Here is a 25410-nt window from a genome sequence, read left to right on the forward strand (position 1 = left end):
TTAGAAAATATTGGGGGCAGGTCATCACTAATGGGCTTCCCTAGTGGCTCAAATAGTAAAGAATCCACCTGCAATGCAGGAGACCTGGATTTGATCCCTGAGTTGGGAAGATCCTCCAGAGAAGGGAATAGCAACCCACTCCAGTATTTTTGCCTGGAGAATCCCATGGACAGAGGAACCTGGTGGACTACAGTTCATGGTGTCACAGAAGTCAGACACACACACACACACACACATCGCTAATACAACAGGATGTGGAATGAGACTTTTCCTGTCAACCCAGAACTATAAAAGCTTTGAAGGTGAGGGCAGTGGATAACAGTACTTCCTCCTTCTGTTATGAGGTGATCAGACCGGTCTTTTGACCATCAGTAACCATCAGCCTCCAGCTACTATAAGACATGGTCAAGATTTTATCCAGAGGAGGTTTCTCCAAGAGGTCTTTGTAGGTGGTGTTTTCTTCTCCCCTTTCAACCTCCAAGCCAAGAGAGGAGAGTTCAAAGGAGTATCACTCATGAGACTGGGCATACACAGGGGGAGTGGCTGGCATTTCATTGCCTGCTTAAGGCTGCCCATGGTGAGGAGAAAGGGCAGTGGGGCAAAGGTACATCCTGCTTCTCATGGGCCAAAGCACATATCCTTAGACTTGAGTCATCCTGAAAAACTCACCGGAGAGGGCAGCCTGCCAGGCAAGAGGCCCTCAGAAAGAAAATGTAGGGTACTTCCTGGGGTATGAGTGGAAAGGGGATGTGCGAGAGATCATAGCATGTGCTTTGAGTCTCCACGTGGTCCCCACGGAGGTCTCCAAAGATCCACCCTCCCGTGCACCCCCATGTGAAAGAACCAGCATGTAAGGACTCACCAGGACATGGTGGGGGGGATCTGACACTCAAGTGAGAACTTACCTGTTCTCACTTGTTTCACCTGAAGGTCCTTTGCATTCATTCCTCTGCTCCTGAACACCAGCAAGAGGAGCTGGAGGGGAGGCAGGAAAGGACATGCCTGCCCTAGTCTCCATTGCAGGTTCCTCATCTACAGTCATACCAGAGGGGGTGGGGAAGAGGCATAAAACTGGATGTAAGAAGGAAGCTTTGGTTGGACTAGAATGGACTTCTAATATGCAAAATTGAGATCATTCTTAATGGTTGAGACTAAAAGCTATGGGATCTTATGAGGGTTTGCCAAGTTCAGCTCATTCAGTAGCCCAGTAACAATAATTTATTTCCACTATTGATGAAGCTACTCTGAGATTTTCATCATTTAGAGCTCAAATGCAGTTTCTGGGGTGAAATACGATTCTCATCAGTTAGTTTCCAGGCAGGGAGCTGCTTCTAGAGGACAGAGAAGCCACAAAACTTTTGGCAGCCTTCTAAGGTTGGAGAGACAAAACTGGGAACTTAAAAGACTAATACTGTGTAAAGAGGGAGTGGGGGACAGAAAAGTGAGCTTGATAGATGGCAATTTCCCACTCAAGACATTTGGCAAATTCTGAAACAGTGCAGGCCAAGAGGCTAAAGAGCCAAGAAAAATGTTCCTGAAAAACAGAGCAGAGTTTTCAACAGTCTTGCCATGTTGTGGAGACAAGGATTAGACCCCAGGACCAGGGGGAGGGGCCTTGGTGAACACCTAAACTTCTCAGTTGGAAATACTGAAAGGCAAGGATTTACAAGTGAGAGCCACAGTTAAGTGGTGTCTTATCAAAACTGCTATGCAGCCTCCATCCAGCTCAGCCTCAGATTGGATTAGGATGGTTAGTCCTCATGCCATCTGTTTTGCAGAGAAAGGATGAGCCCGCTCCAGAGTAAGACAACATCAACCAGAGACTCTAGATATTTTTTTCATACACAGATACTGCATTGCATTCAACAAACATTACAAGGCCTGCCAAGAGACAGGACAAAATCACTGAAAACAAAGAGAAAAATAGTCAATAGAAATAGACCCCCCTCCCCCCAGGTGATTGAGGCATTGGAGTTAGACAGGGGCTTTAAAATAACCATAATTAATATTTTCAAGAAAAACAAAAGATGGGAAAAATGAATGAAGAGAAAATTTTCTCAGAGAACTGGAATTTGTAAATTTCATAATCCAAAAGATTGAGAGAGTGGAGAACACACTTGAGCCCCTCATGGATGGGAGGTAATTTTGAAAATGTTGATTCAGCTCTATTTGAGCCATTAAACCCCATGGGCCCACAGTACAAGAAAAAGTTTGATATCTCCAGTCATTCTACATCTTAAGCAACTTCCTTTAAGGAATATATATTACCATGAGTTCTGAATCTACTCTGCTCTATAAGCCCAATCCCTGGAATGGAGCTCTGTTTACCTGGAGAAAGAGGTGCCTTTGGCCAATTATCCTAAATATATCCTTTGGGCAATGCATCTTGGGAGTATTATTAGTTAAAATGGTCAGGGAAATGGAACCTTTCTGAGATGACATTTGAGTTGACACAAAGTGACAGGAGCCAATCAGGAAAATATTGGGGGAAATGTGACCTGGGGAGAGGAGACATAGAGTACAAAGATCTCTAAGACAAGAGTATGTTTGGCAGTTTAACCTGGGGATAGCAAACTTTTCTGTAAAGGGCTAGAGAGTAAATATTTTAGGTGTTCCAAGACATACAGTATCTGCTGCAACTAAATTCTGCTGTTATAATGCAAAGGTAAAGACACACAAGTAAATGGGTGGCAGTATTTCAATAAAACTTTATTTATAAACACTTAAATTAGAATTTCTTGTTAATTTTCACGTGCCAAAATAGTCTTTTGATTTTTTTCTGAACCATTTAAAAATATAAAATCTATTCTTTAAAGAATTTTTTTTTTATTGGAGTGTCACTGACTTACAATGTTGTGTTTGTTTCCGCTGCACAGCAAAGTGAATCAGTTATACATATACATGTATCCACTTTTTTAAAGATTCTTTCCCCAAGGAGGTCATTACAGAGCATTGAGTGGAGTTCCCTGACTATACAGTATAGGTCTTTATTAGCTATCTATTTTGTATATGGTAAGGTGTACATGTCGATCTCAACTCCCAGCTTATCCTCCCCCTTCTTAAGTTCCTGGTAACTATAAGATGGTTTTCTATATCTGTAACTCTATTTCTGTTTCATAAATGAGTTCATTTGTACCATTTTTTAGATTCCACATATAAACGATGTTATGATATTTGTCTTTCTCTGACTTACTTCACTCAGTATGACAATCTCTAGTTCTCTTCATGTTGCTGCAGATGGCCTTATTTCATACTTTTTTATGGCTGAGTAATAAGCAACAGTTAGAACTGGACATAGAGTAATGGACTGGTTCCAAATTGGGAAAGGAGTAGGTCAAAGCTGTATATTGTTACCCTGCTTATTTAACTTATATGCAGAGTACATCATGCAAAATGCTGGGCTGGACAAAGCACAAGCTGGAATCAAGATGGCAGGGAGAAATATCAATAACCTCAGCTATGCAGTTGACACCACCCTTATGGCAGAAAGCAAAGAGGAACTAAAGAGCCTCTTGATGAAAGTGAAAGAGGAGAGTGAAGAAGCTGGCTTAAAATTCAACATTCAAAAAGTGAAGATCACGGCATCCAGTTTCATCACTTTGTGGCAAATAGATGGGGAAGCAATGGAAACAGTGACAGACTTTATTTTCTTGGGCTCCAAAATCACTGCAGATGGTGACTGCAGCCATGAAATTAAAGGATGCTTGCTCCTTGGAAGAAAAGCTATGATCAACCTAGACAGTATATTAAAAAGCAGAGACATTACCAACAAAATGTCCATCTAGTCAAAGCTATGGTTTTTCCAGTAGTCGTGTATGGATGAGAGAGTTGGACTATAAAGAAAGCTGAGCACCAGGAATTGATGCTTTTGAACTGTGGTGTTGGAGAAGACTCTTGAGAGCCCCTTGGACTGCAAGGAGATCCAACTAGTCTATCCTAAAGGAAATCAGTCCTGAATATTCATTGGAAGGACTGATGCTGAAGCTGAAGCTCCAATACTTGGGCCACCTGATGTGAAGAACTGACTCATTGGAAAAGACCCTGATGCTGGGAAAGACTGAAGGCAGGAGAAGGGGACAACAGAGGATGAGATGGCTGGATGGCATCACTGACTCGATGGACATGAGTTTGAGCAAGCTTTGGGAGTTGGTGATGGACAGGGAGCCTCGTGTGCTGCAGTCCATGGGGTTGCAAAGAGTCTGGCACAACTGAACAACTGAACTGAACTGAATATTCCTTTGTGTATATGTACCACACCACATCTTCTTTATCCATTCCTCTATCAGGGGACATTTAAGCTGCTCCCATGTACTGGCTATTGTAAATAGTGCTGCACTGAACATTGGGGTGCATATATCTTTTCAAATTATGGTTTTCTCCAGATGTATGCCCAGGAGTGGTGTTGCTGGGTCATATGGTAGCTCTATTTTAGTTTTTAAAGACCCTCCCCTACTGTTCTCCATAGTGGCTGCATCAACTTACATCCCCACAGTGTAGGAGGATTCCCTTCTCTTCAGACCCTCTCCAGCATTTATTGTTTGTAGTGTAAAATCCATTTGTAATTCTGGGACCATAGTTTGCTGATAGAAGGTCAGTTAGGTAGTCTGGGATCAGATCATGCAGGACATGTAGGACAGGGTTAGCAATCAGATTAAGGCAAAGCCCCTTTCACTCTCCAAATGGAAAGTCACCCATTAGGGCGATTGAAGGCCTGGGTGTCAATTCTGGGAGGCAGCTTCCTACAGCCCAAGGGAGAGCATCAGGTTTGCTCCCCCCCCCCCCCCCCAACACCATCAAGGGAGGACAAGCAAAAACATCCCCCCCCTCCCACCCTCCCCCTACCCTTCTAGCCAGAAAGCCAGAGAGGACGTGCCCAGGTTCACGCTGACGTTTTTCCAGCACGCACTACGGGGTTTAAAGTTGGACACACACCTGCTCCCAGCCAGAGCGCACCTGCTGAGCCGCGCGCCGGCCTCCTCTCGCGAGAGCGGTGCCGTAGTAGTGTCCCCCACCCCCGCCCGGCCACCAAATCCCTCTCCCCGCCCCCTCGCCCAGTCTCCGAGCTCTGGCACACTCCCTGCCATCTCCACCGCCCCCAGGAGCAGCCTCAGCCGCCGCGCGCTCTTCCCCCGCGCCCCCGCCCGCCGATCGCTCGCTCGCACGCACGCCCGGTAGTAATTTCACTTTGCCACGCGAGCTCCGCATCCCCTAGAAATCCCGCCCCCCGCTCCCCCTACCCGCGCCGGGAGCCGCGTCCCTTTCCCCGGCCAGGTGCGCGAGCCTGCGCGCTCCACCTCCGCCTTCTCCAGCGGGTCCCTGGCGCGCCGGAGCCCGGGCCCGGCGGGGGCGGATGCGCGCACGGCGCCTCTCCACCAACCCGCTCCCCTGCAGGTCCCTCGCTCGCTCTCCATCCCTCGCCGGCGCTCCCTCGCTCCCCCCTCCCCGTGATTGACAGGCAAGATGTCGGTGTGGAGCGAGGCAGGAGCGAATGCAGCAGCCGTCACCCCCGGAGCCCGGCGGCGGCAGCAGCAGCAGCGCGAGGACGAGACAGCAGCCAGCCGCAGTCGCCGCCGCAGCCGCGGGAGCAATGCAGACAGCATCTTGAGAACGCGCTAAAGCACCCCAAACGGTGGACAATGCCGTGTCACTGCAACTGGGAGGGGGGCAAACCAGATTTTTTTTGACATAAAAGCCAGCCAGCCAAAAATATATAATTTTGTCCTTCACGGAGCCGGTGTGTAAAGAGTGAGCGCTATTTTCCTTCTCCTCCTCCTCCTCTCCCTCCCCCCTCCTCCTTCCCCCCCCCCCCCTCCCTAAGTGTACAGACAGCATCACATCACCTGGCTTGCTTCTGAGAAACAGCATCTCTCCTTCTCAGGGACCAGAGACTCAGAGAGGGGAGACGTTCTAATAGTCTGCTTGACATCCCAAAATAAAATAATAAATTTTGGCTCTTCTCCCCTCCTCCCACCCCCACCCCCTCAACCCTGTGTGAGATGTTGGGTTTCTTCTTCATGAGACACTGTTGAGAAGTCGCAGTGGTTGGAGAGGCGTAGGGGGCGGACTACCTCTACTCCCCCCCCACACCCCCCTTTTTTCTCTCTGGGAGGAGGAGGAGGGGAAGGGGGCTTGCAGAGCAAGCGATGGATGAGGAAAACATGACGAAAAGCGAGGAGCAGCAGCCTCTGAGTTTGCAAAAAGCCTTACAGCAGTGCGAGTTGGTCCAAAACATGATAGACCTGAGCATCTCCAACCTGGAAGGGCTTAGGACCAAATGTGCTACCTCCAACGACCTCACACAAAAAGAAATCCGGACCTTGGAGGTAGGTGTTGCCTATGAAAAAAAAAAAAAGCAATCCTTCCTCCCCTCCACTTTCTCCCCCACCATCCCCTCTTCCCTTGATTCTGTTTGTTGGGGGTGGGGTGGAGGGGGTGGGAGGATTGCAAGGTGGGCAAGGTTCGGTCTTCGATCTTCTGTGATTTATCTTGCAAACCCTGCGCTTGGATGTCCCTTCGCTGTACCGCTGTCGGCTGCCGCTTGGCTGGGTGGTGGGAGCAGTAGTAGTAATTGTTATTCTTTATTATTGTTCTGGCGGCTGTGGTTATCGTTCGCTTCCTCTCTGAGGAGTGAGTTCTCTCTTTTTTCCGCTTGTGGATTTGTTGATATGCCGCGGGGGGCTTGTGTGCAGGGTAAAGACATTAAGGCGCTGCAGAGAACCCACGTGACCTTGCGCATTCTGCAGGTGGTCAAAAGGTGGTTTTTGCTCGCGGAATGGGGCTGCCTATAAATGTAGACTTCGTCTTTCTCGGTCTCCTTCCCAGCCTGCCCACTACCCCCCACCTTTGGCTCCTTGGATTTGGTTTGTTTGTTTTCAGGGGTATACATGTCAGGAGGCAAGATGCCTGAAAAAGAATTCCCCGTTGAGCTCCCCGTTTCCAGTCGAATCATTTTGATGCAGGGAGCTGTTGCAGGCCTGAAGCATGCTTTTTCTTTCTTTCTTTTTTTTAAGAAAAAGCCTGGATCGGCACACACAGGTGGTGTGAGAAAATACTCTGGAATCTTGGTGGGACGGTGAAAAAAAAGGGGGGGTCGGGAGGAGGAGTTATCTTTGGCATGTTATAACATTCTCTCTAACAGAACTTGAGGGGGAGTTTGAAGCAATTTTGTCCTGGATTGGGGGGGGGGGTAGGATGGATGCAAAGTTACTCAGAAAGAAGATGGCAGAAATTATTCCTTCCCAAGGCCATCTGGTCAAAGGAAGGAGTTTTCAAGAGGTTTAGAAAATGCCTGGCATCCACCTTGTTCCAAACACCTGAAGGGTTCAACTCACCTCCCTCCCTCAAACTGCAGGTGGTACACATGGCTTGAGGCTTGATGAAACGTGGGAACTCCCATTAGCTGGCATTCCCTGAGGGTGGTGGCCGTGGGGCTGGGAGCAGGGGAAAGTGGTTCTCCCCGTGGTGGAGCTGGCGTGTGCAGAGCTGGGAGGGCCCTTCGTTCAGCCCGTGTGTTTCCAAGGCCTGCACTCTTCAGTCCCGGACTGAATCTTTTAGCCCTTGTGCTCCTGTCCCAGCATGGATGAGCACCTCTCTCTGATTGACTTTCAAGTCTTTCTCCTCTGTGATTTTAAATTTGCCCAGATGTCAGCAGGCAGGAAGGCCATCGGTTTGAAAGTGGAGTTAGAGTGTGTGTGTGTGTGTGTGTGTGTGTGTGTGTCTGTGTATGTTGAATATGCTATTTGCTCCCCTAGAATGTGTCTCTGTGTGCACCTGTCACCTGGGAAAATAACTGTCAGAAATGAAATAACATAAGTGTCAAGGGGTAGCAGAGGCGTGGGAATTCTGTTGGGAGGCACAGGTATTTTCTTTCTCAGAGCTTTGGAGAGCCATGCAGGCTGGGACTCTGCCGATGGAAGAAAAAGTGTGGGATGCCCTGGTCCAGCCTTCCATCTCTGTCTGAGCAGTGCCTTAGAGAAGATTCTGTTCAGAATTGCATGCTGTAAATAAAGAAATAACCCAAAAGGGCCACCGGAGGTCTCTTCTGATCCTCTGAGTCAGGAGTCCCAAATGCTAGCTTGTGTGTTAGTATGTAACTTTGTCTAGTTTTCTTTTCTTCTTTTTAATGTGCTTCTGTGGATCTGTGGATCATGGTGATTGTTGCAGTGGGCCACTGATTCCATTGCTTCTTTTCTGCATAGAGGTTTTCTTTTTAAACTGGAAGAGATAGGCATTGGTATGGTGGGAGGTGGCAGTTACTGGGAGTGCATCTGTTTGTTAATTTCCTAATCCCAGTATGCTGCAGATAGCATGCCAACTGCCTTATCTATATTGCCCAAGAAAGGGTCTTGAGCAATTATGCCAATTTAGGCTTCCTAGATCTCCAGGGCTAGGGTGGGGCCCCTGAGGAGGGCTGGTGCCTTAGGGTCCAGCCAAGTCCTGCCAAACCTCACATAGGTTTTGGATCCACAGTTGTTGTTGTTTTTGAATCCCAGAAGTTGTCAAATGTTATGTATCAAAACCACCTGGGGGAGCTTATTGCAAATGCCCATTCTCAGCCTTTAACCCCAGAGATTCTAATTCAGTTGGGATTGGAGGGGGCCCGGTAAGCTGTGTTTAATAAACAGTCAGGTATTTCTGATGCATGCTTTCCTACTGACACCATGGAAAGACTAAACAGGAGACAGAGGCCATATTTCAGCTCTTCGACGATGACCTCTCTCTGCTCACAAGCACGAAAGCAAGCAGTAAATTGAACAGACCATTCCTGAAATTCTCGCCTGTACTCCTGTGGAAGCAAAAATGTACGACATGGGCTTAGCCTCCAAGAAGCGTACTTTATGATGAGAGAGATAAGAGTAATAACGTAGGTGTGAGATAATGATTAAGTTCAACAGTAAGTGATATGGGAGACTGCATCTGCATCTATTAGGAATGTGTTCAGCTGCGTGAAACGGAAAATCCAACCGGCGTGGTTAAGCAAATAATGGTTTCTTTTTCTCAAGTAGCAAGAAGTCTGGAGGTATACGGCTGCTTGAGTTGGCTCAGTGACTTAATAATATCAGGAATGATGTCTTTGTGAATTCTCATGGCTTCTATCGTACAGTTTCAAGATGGCTGCTGAAGCTTTCACCATTACACCCAGGTTCAAGGCAGGGAAGAGAGGGACCAAGTGAGTGGGAGGGAATAAAGCCTTCATATCTTTGTTTGGCTTCCATAAGACACCTCTCCTCCCTACCCCACAAATGTTGTTTTTGTATGTCTTCTTGGCCAGAACTAGGTCAAATCACTCGTCCAAGCTGCAAGGCAATGGGACCACTGTCATGACTGGTTTAGGTGGTTGCAATCCATTGCCTGGTTTGACCTGTTGCTACTCTGTATAAAACCAGGGTTCCACTAGCATGGAAGAGAGCTAGAAGGGATACTGGGTGGACAGCCAGCCACCCTGGCCACAGTACATTCTCAGGAGGCACTCTGGCAGAGAAGGAAGGTCATGAGCTTTGGAGTTAGACCTATGTAGTCTTGTGTTCTTGCTTTTCTGCTTACTTCATCTTGGCCTAATGATTTAAGTTTTCTGACCCATGGTTTCATTTTTGGCAAAATAGCAGTGGAAGAGTAACACTACCTACCTCAGAGGTGGTTGTGAGGATGAAAAGAGATGACATTTTCAAGGCTCTAACACTGCCTGCAGCGCCGTGCTTGCTCCTTTGACGGTGATGATGATCATCACGTGGTGTGCAGTAGATGACATGGGAGGGCACAGCTCAGACTAGAGGAACAGCAGAAGGAGCTCGAGCAGCATTTCCAAAGTATGTTTTGTGGGACCCTAGTTCTGTGGGATGTCAGCGATATTCATTTTTTCAACAAGTGCTGAATTCCAGGCACTGTACTAGATGCTGGTGGTCAACAAGTATTCTGTAGACAAAATAAATCCCATAGTTTACTCAATGGGGAAAGGCTGAGTTCAGCAAAAGAGATAACTAGGCATCTTGACTGCAGGACTTCTCAGAGCCTTTAATATGCCGTATTTATACATTGTGACTCCAAGGAAGGTGAACATCTGCAGACGTCTTTTTCTAAAGATGTCCTTTGGACTTGATGTTCCATAGAATTCACCCAGGGAAATATGGGGCAGAGTGGTTAGGGAAGCATTCTTGGTTAAAGAGCTGCAACTCTGAGTGGAGTGAAGGATGGGGAGGGTTTAAATTGCAGCGGGCCAGGGCAGCTTTCTAGGCCAGAACAACAAATGATAGAGGCACTGTCCTGCCTGTAAGGGGCAGCTTACAGACAGGTTGGCCCAGAGTGTAGAGTACCTGGGAGACTGTCGTAGGAAACAAATTCAGGTCACAAACTCCTGGGGTCTGTCTTAGGACCGGGAAGTCAGACCAACAAAGTTTTTATCTCTTTGAGGGAGGAGGTAGAAATCTTTAAAGGTTTTGGAGTGAATACAATTAAAAAGTTGCTTAAAAGTTAGCCCGATGGCAGGAGGGACTAACAGAAGGGACCAGCCGGCTTTTTCTGTGAAGGGACAGAGAGTAAGTTGTTGAGGCTTTGTGAGCCATGTGGTTTTTATCGCAACCACTCAGCTCTGCTGCTGTAGCTTGCAGCAGCCACGGACAATCCAGAAATAAACATGTTCTTATAAAAATTCACCTAGGGACCCTGAAGCTTGAATTTGATATAATTTTCACATGTCATGAAATATTATTTTACTTCTAATTTTTTTTTGACATTAAAAATGTATTCTTAGGTTTCAGGTCAAGCCTTACAAAAACAGGTGGTGGGTCAGATTTGGCCCATGGGCTGTAGTTTGCTGATCCTTGATCTTTAGGGTAGATGGGGTGAGAAAGGACCTGGAGGCACAGAGACCATCTGAGAGATGACTGAGTGGCCCTAGGACTGGTGGGCAATGGCCAGGTGTGGGTGGTCCTGAGTTGGGCTCTATTTTGGTTAAATTATAAGAGGAGGGAGATATCAGGGATCGAGTTGGGGGATAAGTAAGTAACAGAATCTCCTTATACAGCAAAGGCATTCTAGCCATCACTTATCAATTACTTGTTTTTAATCTGTTCTATCTCAATTAATAATAATGGTTAGAGATACCATACCTAGACTTAATTATGTTTGGGAAACTGGACCTCAGACAATATTCCATTATTTTCAGTGATTCTGTGGGTTGGGATCAGCCAGGCAGTTCTTCTGCTGGCCTGGCCTGGACTTACTGTGTGGCCACATTCAACTGGCAGATGCACTGGCTGCTGAGAGAGCCGAGCCTTTCCCTCCACGCGGCCTCTCCAGTGGGATCACCTGGGTTTCTTACATGGTCCTAGTATTCCAAGAGGGTCACAGTGAAAGTTGCAAGGGTCTTGAGATTCAGAAGTCACACAATGTCACTTTCATTGCCTTTTATGTGTTGGCACAAGTCACATGCCAGCCTGAATTTAGATGTTGGGGAAAGAGACTCTGCCGCTAAGTGGGAGGAGCTGCAAAGACCCTCTGGCCATATTTAATTTCTGACAGGTGTAGATACTTAGTGAACACTCACTGTGTGCCCAGAGCTGTTTTAGGCACTAGAAACACAGTGGTAAATAAGGCAGGTGAGGCCCCTGCTCTCACGGTGCTTACATTTATGGGTGAATGTCAAGGTGGGGTTGGGGCATACAGACAATAAACAAGTGGACAGAGAATCTCAGTTATGTATTAGTTAGGTGAAGCTATATAGATCCCCAAATGTGTAATGGCTCCAGTAGAGCCGAAGTCTTACTCTTGCCCTCTTGGTTGGTGGATGTTTCTCTCACGGTCCAGGCCCTTTCCATTCTGCAAAATTGTCATTTGTTTGCATCCAGAAAGGAGCAAAAGTGTGGAGAACACAAAGCGTCTTAACAGCCTCACCCCTGAAGTGCCCTCATCAGTTCTGCTTGCATTCTGTTGGCTAGAATTTAGTCACAACATTGCCAACAAGATGGTGAAGTGGGCCTAAACTGGCTGAAGATCTGGTGGTCTCTGCCACAACTAATGAGAAGCTAGTGTAATAGTTATCTACTGCTCTAAAACTAGCCAACCCAGAGCTTAATGGTTTAAAACAACCACTGCTCACAAGTCTGCAGTTGGGACTGGACTCAGCCAGCCAGTTCTGCTGATCTTGCCTGGGCCACTTGTGTAGCTGTGGTTATCTGGATGGTCCATTGGGACTGAATGGTCCAGTGTGGACTCACGTGGCTGATGGTTGGCTAGTGGTTGGCTGAGGCATCCCACTTCTCTTCCACATGGCCTTTCCATTAGGATACCCCTGATTCCTTCCTTCCTTCCTTCTATTCTGTCTCCTTAAAATTGAAGTATAGTTGATTTATAGTGTCATCCAGGTGACAGCATGGTGGCAGCAGCAGGTGTTCCAAGAAGGCAGGTTCTGATTCATAGCCCGTTTTCAGCCTCTGCTTCTGTAACCTTTGCTAATGTTCCACTGGCCAAAGCAAATTATGTAGTTGAGCCCATGGTCTGTGTGGGAGTTAGTATTCAAGGGTATGGATTCTGGAAGGTGTGGTTCTTTGGGGACTAGTGAACAATCTGATGTAACTGAACCACATGGGAAAATTCCCAAATAAACCCAAAAAAGCATAGGAAAGAGAGAGAGGGGTATGGGATGATCAGCAAAGACCCCCCCTTGGGGAGGTTTCACAGATGTGGGGGAGCAAGACATGAAATGTCCGGGAAGTGTTCAAGGCAGAGGGAACAGCAGGTACAGAGTTCTTGGGTGGGAATACATTCCACATATTATGAGAACAGCACAGGGACCACTGTATTTGGAGCAGAGTGAGTGGGGAAGGGATGAGGGGCACAGTGGGAGGAAGACTGGGGCCCCGATCATGGAGGGCTTGGCTGAGATACTTGGATTTTGTTCTAACTGTGAAAAGGGTGGGGGACTGACTTGTTTAAAAGACCCTTTTGATTGCTGCAGGGAAAATAGTTGATAGGGGCGTAAGACTGGGAGCAGGGAAACAAACTGGGAGGCTAGTGTGGGAGTCAAAGCCAGGAATGATGGTCCTTTTGACTCAAGTGATGATGAGGAGATGGAGCAAGTAACTGAACTCAGAAGGTCACGGGTGTGAGAGGTGCTCATGAATCGATGTGAGGAGTGAAGGAAAATAAAGAACTGAGGGTTATTCCTAGGTGTTTGGCCTAAGAACTAAGTGAATGGCAGTGCCATTGTTTTAAGTGCCATTGTTTAAGTGTCAGATTAGACTTGATGATTCAGCCCTGTTTAGACATTTAATGTTTGTGAAGTAGACAGTTGGGTATGTGAGCCTGGAGATTTGAGGAAGGCTGGGTATATAAAGTTCACTTAATATGTCAGGAATATCTTTTCATCTTATTAAACAATATTTTTAATGGTTGTGTAGTGTTATATGAATATACCAAAATTTATTTAACTTATTTAATGTAATTCTGTCAGTTGTATATGTTTACCATTTTCTACTATTATAAATAATACTGTGGTAGACGTCCTCGTGGCCTGTAGTAATGCTTGTCTTTGATTTCTCAAAGTAGAATTGCTGGATCTGGCAATATGCAAAGTTTCTGGACTTTTGATAGGTCTTGACAAATTACCTTTTACTTACAGTGTGGGAAAGGACCTGCTTTTCCATATCCTTAGTCTGGATTTATGTTTTGTTTTGATTTTTGGTTGCCTATATTTTGATGACCAAGAGCTTGGGTTTAAGGAGGCAGTTGTCTTAGGCCAGAATTTCATCTTTCCTGTTTCTGGTTGAGAAGGACCTGGGAACCTGTGTAGATGAGAGGAGCACATGGTTTTCCACAGATGGTGGCCAGCCTGCAGTGACCCAGCCTCTGCCTTTTTCGTGTAGAGACATGGGTGGAGTGTGGTCCCAAACTTCTGAGTCAGCGGCAAGAGGTATTTCTGAAGGGTTCTCTGTGGATGCTCTGGGGTTGGGGAGTGGGTTCTACTAGGGAGCTCTAATCCTTCCTCCAATGGGTAGAAAACTGAGGAGTCTTCCTCCTGTTCCTGAGGATGGCTGGTTTTCTGGGCTCTCTTCCGGCCATCCGCACCAGGCTCCATCTGTAAGACCTGGGCTTCCTGATTGCTGCTCTGGAGCTGGGCAGTGGAAGGTATTCAAAAGCCAAGGAAGCCAAGGGGGACATGGCAGCCAGAAAGGAGGATGGAGAAGATGAGGGGTGGGGAGGGAAAAGGGACAAACATGGTAGAGAAAAAAAGTCTGATTTTCTTTGGCAGGGTTTCTGTGAGCCTTGGAATGTCTCTCCAGTGGGGAGTGACCGTAACTATAGTTGTTCCTGTTTTACAAGCCAGTTGACTGAAGTTTGGAGTCACTGATCTGACCCCAATCCTGCAAATTCAGGGAGCCTTTGGTCTGTGAAGAAGTTGACAGCTCCTCCCTGGAGTCCTAAAGAGGGCCTGACCTGGAAGCAAAGAAAGCAAAGCTGAGGGCAAGTGCAGACGAAGGAGGAAGAACAGACAATCAGGGCAGTGTGATCTGAGATGGGAGCTGAGGGATTCATGAGAATGGTGAGGTTGGAATACTCCACCACTCACACGCTCCCATCAGTGACCATTCCAGATGACGATGGAAGAGAAATACAGAACTGATGGAGACAAAGTAGGGCATTCACAGAGAAAAGGAAAGATGAGAAGAGTATTGTAGATCTGAAAGGTCTAGCCATTTGCCACTTTGGCTATTGATCAGTTGAAATGTGAAGAATGCTAATCGAAATGTGCTATAGTTGTAAAATACATGTGCTACGTGCATGCCAAGTTGCTTCAGTTGTGTCTGACTCTTTGCAGCCCTATGGACTGTAGCCTGCCAGGCTCCTCTGTCCATGGGATTCCCAGCAAGAATACTGGAGTGGGTTGCCATGCCTTCCTCCAGGGCATCTTCCCGGCCCAGGGATCCAACTTGCATCTCCTTATGGCTCCTGTGTTGCAGGCAGATTCTTTACCACTGAGCCACTGGGGAAGCGCCTGTGAAATACACACTATATCCCAAACTCTTAGAATGAAGAATAGAATGTGAAATAGCTCATTGATATTTTTTTTATATTGACAACATGTTGAAATGATACTATTTTAGACATAGTGGGTTAAATAAACTATGTTAAAATTAATTTCATCTGCATCTTATTTTTTTCCTGAGGCTATTAGAACATTTTAAATGATACAGGCAGTTCAAAGTGTATTTTAGTTGGTCAGTGCTGCTCTTGAGCACTGAGGTGATTTCAGGCTTCCCTAGGTGGCTCAGATGGTAAAGAATCTGACTACAATGCAGGAGACCCCAGTTTGATCCCTGGGTCAGGAAAATCCCCTGGAGAAGGGCATGGTAACCCACTCTAGTATTCCTGCCTGGAGAATCCCATGCACAGAGGAGTCCACAAGGTTGCAAAGAAGAGACATGACTGAGAGACTAACCCTTTCACTTTCTTTCTTCCTGTTTTGTCATAATGGAAATCTTGTTCTTGATAAAGACTGAAAGCATGGGCCCCCTGGAGTTACTAGGCAGCCATTGATTAAAGCCATGAATGCGTTCCAAAGATGGATGCCTTCGATTTCCTTGGACCAGGAGAGAAAAATGAGATGAAGTCTCAAAAATAATAGCATAATTGAGTCCTTGGAAATTTGGGTCAGTACTCGAAGCAGTAGAGCTAAGTAGTTGGGAAGGCTTGGGCTCTGCAGTAAGGCTGCTTGGATCCCGGTCTGAGTTCAGGATTTACTAGCTCAGTAACCTGAGGGTCAATGAGCTCTCCTTGCTGAGCCTCAGTTTTCTTGCTCATAAAATCGGGACAGTTTTACATGGGGTTGTTATGGTAATTCAGTGGACTCGTGTATTACAAAGCTGCGTTAAGTGCCTAGCACATGGCAAATGCTTACTAGCTTTGGAGGTTTTGATGATCATACCCTCAGTAGATGGTCATGGGGAGGTGAGATGCTTCAGCCCTGGGTAGTTGATGGGGAGTTTCATTTATTCCGTCATTGATCACTGAGGCTGCAGTGTGTGAGAGGCAGAGACTAACACAGCAAGACGTGAAAAGGAGAAGCCCATGGAAGCCTTCTATGGGATAATGGCTTACCCGCTGGGCTGCAGGTGACATAAGCAATCAAGATTCTTATACCAGGTCTGCATCTTTGAATTTGCTCACAGATGACTCACTTCGCATCAGTGCCTGGCAGGCTTCAGTCTTTAAACCACGTGCTCATCATAACTCCAAGTTGGATAACAAAATACCAGTTATGGGGCTGTGCCTTACTACTCTTGAACTTGTCTCAAACTTGTGCGGCAAAGAGAAGAGTCAGAAGCTGCGATAGCCAAGAGCTTGAAAAGTGTGTTTTCTGAAGTTTAGAGGACCCTAAGAGGTTGTGCAGGCCCACTTCCTGCCCATGTCTATCTTTGGCTAGGTGATTTGGGGCAAGCACTACTTCACAAGGCTGCCTTTTAAAATTTTTTCATTTTTAAAAAATTGTGGTAATATGTATATATGTATATATATATATATATATATATATATATATATCACCTGAAATTTACCATTTTAACTGTTTTGAAATGAACAGTTCAGTGGCATTAAGGACATTCATGGTGTTATGCAACCATCATCACCGTCCATCTGCATAACTTTTTCATCCCTCTAAATAAAAATTCTGTATCCTTTCTGTACCTGCCCCAGCCACATGGTCACCTCTATTCTATTTTCTGTCTCTATGAATTTGACTATTCTAGTTATCTCATGTAAGTTGAGTCATACACTATGTGCCCTTTGTGTCCAGCTTTTTTCATATAGCATAATGTTTCTAAAGTTCATTCATGTTATAGTATATAGATCAGTGTTTCATTCCTTTTTATGGCTGAATAATATTACATTGTATGGATAGTCTATGTTTTGTTTATCTGTCCTGTGTTGATAGACCTTGAGTTATTTTCATCTTTTGACTATTGTGAATAATGCTGCTGTGAACACTATTTTATGAGTATCTGTTTGGTTCCCTGCTTTGAATTCTTTGGGGTTATATATCTAGAGTGAAATTGCTGGGTCATATGGTAATTCTGTGTTAAATATTTTGAGAAACCATCATACTGTTTTCCACAGTGACTGTACCATTTTCTATTTCCACCAGCAATGCCCCAGGGTTCCAATTTCTCTATCTTCTTGGCAATACCTACTATTTTCTGGTTTGTTTTTTTTTTTCTGTTTTTTTTTTTTTTGATTATAGACATCCTAGTGGGCATGGAGTGGTATCTCGTTGTGATTTTGATTTGCATTTTCCTACTGATTATTTGCATTTCCTAGGTGGCACTAGTGGTAAAGAACCTGCTTGCCAATGCAGGAGATGAAAGAGACATGAATTTGATCCCTGGGTTGGGAAGATCCCTTGGAGGAGGGCATGGCAACCCACTCCAGTGTTCTTGCCTGGAGAATCCCATGGACAGAGGAGCCTGGCAGGCTCTAGTTCATAGGGTCTCGAAGAGTCGGACACAACTGAAGTGGCTTAGCACAGCACAGTGACTAATGAATTAGGCATCTTTTCATGTGCTGATTGACCATTTGTATATCCTCTTGGGAGAAATGTCTATTCAAGCCCTTTCACAAGTCAGCCTTTTGATATGGGTGAGTTATAAAGGTTAGAATTATCCTCTTTGTGTTTACCTGTATCTGCTCTCTGATGACTTCTAGCCTTTGGTTCTACTCTCTGAGGAAAAGGTAGTAAGGTCAGTCCTTCCTTTGGCTGACAAAGTCTCAAGAAGTGTTTGCATTTAGATCTGGAACCTGCCAGGTAGACTAGATAGCCGCATCCACAGATTCCTGACACGTCTCCAACCCAAATTTTGCAGCCACTGCCTCCCTGCTTTGTCCTGTGTTAGTTCCATTCCTACAGAATTCTGGATTCTGGGGTCACTATTGATGGTGACATTTCCTTTGCCTATGCACCAATCCTACCCAGAGCATCACACCAATCAGAAATTGTCATGAATATGTCTCTCTGTGCCCATCCACAAAGGCACTGGCTTGGTGCCTTGGGCAGTGTTGGGCAGCCTGGCCTTGAGCAATGAGACTAATAGATGGGTATGATAAAGAACCCATCAGGTATAAAAAAGAACCCATTCAGGGACTTTGTTTTTATTGTTGTTGTCGTTTAGTCGCTCAGATGTATCATCTGACTCTTTGCGACCCCACAGACTGCAGCATGCCAGGTTTCCCTGTCCTTCACTGTCTTTGTTCAAATTCATGTCCATTGAGTTGATGATGCCATCCAGTCATCCTGTCCTCTGTCATCCGCTTCTTCTCCTGCCTTCAATCTTTCCCAGCATCAGGGTCTTTTCCAGTGAGTCAGCTCTTTGCATCAGGTGTCCAAAGTATTGGAGCTTCAGCTTCAGCATCAGTCCTTCCAATGAATGTTTAGGGTTGATTTCCTTTCTGATTGGTTGGATCTTGCTGTCTAAGGAACTTTCAAGAGTCTTCTCCAACTCCACAGTTTGAAAAACATAAATTCTTTGGCGCTCAAGCCTTCTTTATGGTCCAACTCTCACGTTGTAAAAGTGTTAGCATTATATGCTCAGTTGTGTCTGACTCTTTGTGATTCCATGGACTGTAGCTCACCAGGCTCCTTGGTCCATGGAATTCTCCAGGCGAGAATACTGGAGTGGGTTGCCATTTCCTTCTTCAGCGGATCTTCCCAACCCAGGGATTAAACCTGGGTTTCCTGCACTGCAGGCGGATTCTTTACCTTCTGACTACTGGAAAAACCATAGTTTTGACTATATGGACCTTTGTTGTTATTATTATTATTAGGTAGGAGGTAGAGCAAAGTTAGTTGCCACTTTATTTATATTGTTATGCTTATCTGACTGGGATAAACAGTACATTGTGATAAACTCCCAAAGCAATATTATCCTTTTAATATGTTGCTATACTATTATTTTAATATGTTGCTGGATTTGATTCCTTGGTATTTTATTGAGGGTTTTCTGTGTCTTTCTTCATAAGGGATATTGTCTGTGGTTTCCTTTTTTGTACCATCTTTATTTAATTATCAGGGTAATACTGACCTCATAAAATGAGTTGGGAATTATTTCCTCTACTTCTCTTTTCTGGAAGAGATTGTGTAGAATTGGTGTTATTTCATCTTTAGATGCTGGTAGAATTCACTAGTGAAACTATGTGGACTAGAGACTTAATTTAAATTTTTTGTGGAAGGTTTTTAACTACAACTTCAGTTTCTTTAATTTATTCTTGGATGAATTTTAGTAGTTTGTGGATTTGAAGGAATTGGTACAATTTATCTAAATTGCTGAATTTATGTCCGGAGAGTTGCTCATAGTATTTCCCTATTATTCTTTTAGTGAGGTCTTGCATTCCTAATGTTGGTAATGTATGTTCTTTCTCTTTTATTCTTTGTTAGTCTGGCTCGAGGTTTATTAATTTTAGTTTTATTTCCAGAGAACCAATTTTTAGCTTTGTTTATTTTCTCTATTGTTTTTCTGTTTTTAATTTTATTCATTTTTTGTTCTTCTTATTATTATTTCCTTTCTCCTGCTTGCCCTGGGTTTATTTTGTGCCTCTCTGTTCTGTTTTCCTGAGGTGGATACTTTGTTGAGTTGAGACCTTTTTCCTTTACCAATGTAAGTATTTATCACTGTAAATTTCCCTTGAAAGATTACTTTAACTACACGGCACAAGTTTTGGTATGTTATATTTTCATTTCCCTTTAGTGCACAGTATTTTATAGTTTCTTTTGAAGCTTTCTCTTTGATGCATATGTTCTTTAGGAGTGTATCATTTAATTTCCAAGTACTATGGATGTTTCCTTTTATCTTTCTATTACTGACTTCTTTTAATAGTTCAGTCCAGTTATGATGAGTGAACACATATTACCTTGATTCTTTTAAAGTGTTTAAGATTTATTTTGTCACTTAGACTATATTCTCTCTTGGTGAAGGTAATGGGTGCACTTGAAAAGAATGTGAATTCTGGTATTAATAGGTGCAGTATTGTATAAATGTCAGTTAGGTCCAATTGGTTGATGGTACTAAGTCCTCTATATCCTTGCTGGTTTTCTCTTAAATTTTATTGATTACACAGAGGAGAGTGTTGGTATCTCCTACTCTAAATGTGGATTTCTCCGCTTCTCCTTGTAGTTCCATCGGTTTTTGTGTTTATGTATTTTGAACTGTTTTTTAAGTTTATACAAATGTGGGACAGTTGTTTTCTTGGTGACTTCATCCTTCAGCATTATGTAAAGTTACTATTTATGCTGATAATTTTCCATGCTCTGAAAACTATTTCTCTGATATTAACGTAGCCACCCCAGCTTTTCTTTTTCTAGGTTTTTAAAAGTTGAGGTAAAATATGCATAACACAAAATTCACCATTTAAACGCTCCTAAAGTATACAATTGAATGACTTTTCATATGTGTGCAGTGTTGTGCAACCATTGACCCCATCTAATTGTAGAACATCTCCATCACCACACATGCAAAAAAACAAAAACAAAAAAACTCAACAACCAAGAAAACTAAAACTAAATCTTTTACTTGTTAGCAGTCCATCCCAATTTTCCTATCCTCCATCCTCTGGCAACCTTTAATCTATTTTTGGTACTTTTTTTTCCTCTTCTGGGTATTTCATATAAACGAAACCATACAGTACTTGACCTTTTATGCGTGGCTTCTTCCACATAACACAGTGTCCTCAAGGCCGATCCGTGGTGTGACATGCACCGGTACTTGATTCCTTTTTATGGCCGAATAGTATTCCATTGTATGGATCTGCCCATTTTGTTTATCCACCCATCAGTGAGCATTTGAGTTGTCTCTATCTTATGACTATTTGTGACTAGCGCTGCTGTGAACGTTTGCCTAAGAGGATGGGGCCGTTTGGGGAGGAAACTGCTTCGCTTCTGCTACAAACAAAAGAAAGATGCCCCCAGGTTCAGGCTGGCACAGAGTTAGGAACTCTGGAGCTGGAAGTCCCTTCCATACCCTCTGTGACCTACACGATGGTCTCTGTGACATTTCCCTGGAGCTCTTGCAGGTGCTTCGGTGGTCTTCAGGTTACGTATGCCAGGTTATGAGTCGTTCACACTGACTTCAGAAATGGAACTCATTAAATAAAATAGTGATTTAAAAGACATTTGTAGCCATTAAAGCAAAGTATATTCACCAGAGGGAAAAAAGAGAATGTGCATTTAATAAAAAAGATAAATGAATACACTTATAATCAATCCCACCACCCACAGATCATCACTGTTAATATCTTATTATAGAGCCTTACAGATTTTTCTGCACGCATACATGTACTTTCATATGACTTTTATGAACAACTATATTTTATTTATTTCATAATGTTCTCTTATTTATTTCTTTTTCCTCTTAAAATTTGACTTAAGACATGAATGTCTTTCCCTGCCAAAACCATTTTTTTTTATAGCAATTCAAATGGCTGGTAACACTCCAGCATAAAGATGTAGCATAATTGAGTTAAACAACCCCCTTTAGTGAGTTAGATTTATTTCTAGTTTCTTGCTTTTCATAAACACAGCCTTAGTGACTACTTTTGAAATGAAATCTTTGTAAAGCATCTTAAGAAATATGCCTAGAAGTAAAATTACTGTGTGCTTATAAGGCTTCTTCTCATGTATGACCATGGTCCTTTAGAAAGAGTGTCCATTTATAAAGCTCTCAGAGTTTATGAGAGTAGAGTTTGTTGCTTTGCATCTCCAGGAATGACAACTGTGAGAGGCAAATGTTACTAGCGAATCTGTGACTTAATAGAATATATATGTAAAGTCACTTTACTACATCTGTGAATCTGCTTGTGATGAGCTAAGAAACTTGAGGCAGGCTTGGTTTTTAAAAATACATACTTTCAGTTGAAATAAATGCAATTATAATCATGTTAATAACAAGGACACCTAATTTAAGATGAAATGTTTCTGAAATGACTTCAGAAAGGGACATGAGTTTTACAGATGAGGTCATCTGATTTCAGGGGATCATGCAGTTAGTTGTTTTCTGGGACCAGACAGGGAACCCACAGAAGAAAAACAAGCCAGGGGCTGGATACTTGGGAGGAGACATAAGGGCCATGGTGAACTAGAGAGCATATGTCATGTTTACAGACGTCAGAGTTGTCAATGGATTGGAGGTAAGCCTCATTTTATCATGGAATTTCCATTTTCCAGCAGAACTCAGAAATCAAAACTGTAAGTAAAAAGCAGACACTGATTCATGATTATCTGATCAAGAACCTCACCAGAGACTTCACTGGTGATCCAGTAAGACTGCACAATCAGGGGGTGAGGGTTTGATCCCTGGTTGGGGAACTAAGATCCTGCATGCCTTATGGCATGGCCAAAATAAATAAAATAATAAGAATAATAAATTAATTTTAAAAAGAAATACTTTTTAAAAAGAACCTCACCATTCTCTCCCTTAGTATACTTAATGTTGGGTAAGGAAAAGGAAGGTACAGATAATCAGTACTGTCTTGCCCCAGCTCTGCTGGTATAACTTAAGATGTTCTTGAAAACAGTCTTCAGAGTCACTTTACAAGAAAACAAGTCTCTTTATTTTCTCTTGACCTTAAACATAGCCTTCAAAATGGAAAGCTACCATCTTAACCTGGCTTGATTGATTCTCGATGACTTTTGTCCGTTTAAAACAAACAAACCAAAAAACAGGCAAGTCCATTCTCACATAGGCCGTGTTGCTATTGCAGATGATCCTGACAGTGCTCTGGGCAGTGTGTCTGCGAGGAACTCAAGGAGAAGAGTCATAGGTTTGATGCTGGGATAAGTGTTCAGCCATTTCCAACGTCTGTTCTGAAAGGCAACCTGGTTGATTAGCTTCAACATTCATTCACTAATTCATTCATTCATTCATTCATTCCACTTTGTGTCAAATGCTTTAGACATACAAAGGAGACTGGCAAGACTTACAAAGTCTTGCCCATATGGGGCTTAGGATGTATATATTTATATACAGCACATAAGGCAATGTTCTAAGTACTGGGACCTGGAATATATTGCCTCATGGATCTAGCAATGTGACGCTACAGCTAAGACATGAAGGGCCATGGAGTTAACTTGAGTTGAGGAAAAGTTCTTCCAGGGAGAGGGAAAGTGTGTGCAAAAGGCCTAGAGGTAGGAGACAGTCTGGGGCTTCTGAGGGACCCAATGGAGCTCAGCATGGTTGGCACACCACGTGCTTCAGGCCCATTGGAAGGCAAAGGAATGGGACAGCATGCTTTCCTTTCTCTAAACTGAGTGCCCTCACATCTTCTTCCAACTTCATCTCCTCATTATAGAAAAGTGAGGCATCTCATTTGCCAAATTGAAAAAAGCTCTCTAACGTATGGTCACCACTTCTCAAATATGACTTGAAAGCGTCACATGAGTTTATTGGTTCCCTAAGGTGGGGACAAGTTCTTTAACACCATGACAAATACAAGACATCCCATAATAATAATTGATGGGCAAGACCTTGAGAAGGGTGACCTGGAGGGAAGGAAAGTAAACCCAGGAGAGAGAGTTGGCAAAATGGAAATACATTTTCAATCGCATGCTTTGTGGTTTATTATTAACAGCAGTGCAGAAAACATCTCTACAGAGTTATGAAAAATTCATTAGCAGCATGCTACAGGTCTGAGAAGCTGGTCATTGTTTGATCAGATTAACGATAATGGCAGCAGTCTTATATTAACTCAGATTAAGAGGAGGACTCTTCCCCCTAATATTCAGTCATTCACATATAATCACATTTCCTCACAGCCAGTTGCCCTTAGTTGTCTGCTAAGATGGGAACTAGGGTCTCTGCAAAGATAGACAAGGATGGCAGAGGGTGGGTGAAGCCCAGATGCCACTTTGAACCTGGAGTCCGATAGAGGAAGCATCTCTAGACCTTCCACTGTGTTCCAGCTTTTGTCTAGTTTCCCTGATGCTGCCCTTCTGTTTTTCAGACCCACCTTCCTCCTAAACCCGTGTCATCCCAACTCATGATTTCTCAGTGTGGAGTCCCTGCAGTGTTCTATGTGGTATTCTAGGTGCTAGGGATACGTGCAAGTGTAAAACGGGCACAGAGCCCTGCTGTTGTACAGCTCACATTCTAACTGGTGGAGACAGACAATAAATACATGTAAAGAAAAGGAAATATCACCTTTTCCAGCTTCATGGAAAAGACTTAAAGGAAGTGAGGGAGCCATCCTTGAAGCTGTCTAGGGCAGGGGAAGGAACACTTAGAGTAAGGCAACATCTTGTACAAAGGCCCTGAGGCCTTGGAGAAAGCTTGTATGACTGGTGCGGAGTGTTGAGGATCAGGTCAGAGCAGCAGAGTGAGACCAGATCAATAGGGTCTTTTGTTATTGTTTAGCTGCTAATTCGTGTCTGACTCTTTTGTGACCCCATGGACTGTAGCCCACAGGCTCCTTTGTCTTTGGGATTTTCCAGGGAAGAATACTGGAGTGGGTTGCCATTTCCTTTTCCAGGGGATCTTCCTGACCCAGGGATTGAACCTACATCTCCTGCATTACAGGCAGATCCTTTACCACTGAGCCACCTGGGAAGCCCAAGTTTCTTTTAGACCAGTGTAAAGTTTTTACTAAGTGCAGTGAGGTGCGCTGGAGGGTTTTGAGCCAAGGAGTAACATGACCTGTCTTGAGTTTTGTTTATTTATTTTTAATTCATCGTTATTTTAAAAGGTATTTACTTACTTATTTATATTTGGTAGTGCTGGATCTTTGTTGCTGCACATGGGCTTTCTCCAGTTGTGGGGATCAGGGGCTGCTCTCTTGTTGTAGTGTGCAGGCTTCTCATTGCAATGGCTTTTCTTGCTGTGGAGCAAGGACTCAAGGGCATGTGGTCTTCAGTAGTTGTGACACGCAAGCTTAGTTGCTCTGAGGCATGTGGGATCCTAGTTCTGGATCAGGGATTGAACCCGTGTCCCCTGCATTGGCAGGTGGGCTCTCAACCACTGGGCCACCAGGGAAGTCCCTTTCTTGAGTTTTAATAGCATACTTCTAAGTAACAGACCGTAGTGGGCAAAAGTAGAAGAAGGTAGATGAGTTGGAAGATTATCATGGATGGGAGACAATGGTGGGTCACACCAGGCTGGTGAGCTGTGGTTGGATTTTGGATATGTTTAGAAATTACAACAAATAGGATTTCCAGATATTTTTGACCTTGCCAGTTGATTGATGTAAAAAATGATGATGCTTACTGGTTGCATTAATTTGAACTCTTTTGGTCACAAGTGACAGAAACATAACTCAAATTGTTTGTGTAGAAAGTGGGAATTCTTTGGCTTATGTAACTGAGAAGTCTATGGGTCATGCTAGCTTCAGTGTGGGTGGATCCAGATACTTATAGAAGGCAGACAAGTACCTCTCCATCTCTCAGCT

At 44.1% G+C, this 25410-nt stretch overlaps 2 protein-coding genes across 7 annotated transcripts in view; one reads left to right on the plus strand and one right to left on the minus strand.

The window, feature by feature from the left end:
* RFC5 (replication factor C subunit 5) overlaps nucleotides 1–5944 on the minus strand; it is a 43394-nt gene extending 37450 nt beyond the window's left edge. Inside the window, exon 1 of one of the 3 annotated variants that reach the window (XM_070475300.1) lies at nucleotides 5841–5900. Coding sequence is in view for 1 of the 3 variants with exons in the window: in XM_070475302.1 (XP_070331403.1) it covers nucleotides 5841–5926 (86 nt within the window). In the remaining 2 variants the exon portion in view is untranslated. Of the gene's footprint in view, nucleotides 1–5237; nucleotides 5334–5840 lie in introns of those variants that run through there. The other 2 variants (XM_070475303.1, XM_070475302.1) reach the window with 2 other exon arrangements.
* The window catches only part of KSR2 (kinase suppressor of ras 2), a 470209-nt gene that overhangs the window by 26981 nt on the left and 417818 nt on the right, over nucleotides 1–25410 (plus strand). For 3 of the 4 annotated variants that reach the window (XM_070475294.1, XM_070475292.1, XM_070475293.1), the window contains exon 1: nucleotides 5912–6323. The exons of the other annotated variant lie outside the window; for it this stretch is intronic. In XM_070475294.1, coding sequence (XP_070331395.1) covers nucleotides 6144–6323 — 180 coding nt within the window. In that variant the 5' untranslated portion in view covers nucleotides 5912–6143. Of the gene's footprint in view, nucleotides 1–5911; nucleotides 6324–25410 lie in introns of those variants that run through there. 4 annotated transcript variants of the gene reach the window in all.

This window comes from Odocoileus virginianus, chromosome 12 (assembly GCF_023699985.2).
Source record: "Odocoileus virginianus isolate 20LAN1187 ecotype Illinois chromosome 12, Ovbor_1.2, whole genome shotgun sequence".
NCBI classification, from domain to species: Eukaryota; Metazoa; Chordata; class Mammalia; order Artiodactyla; family Cervidae; genus Odocoileus; species Odocoileus virginianus.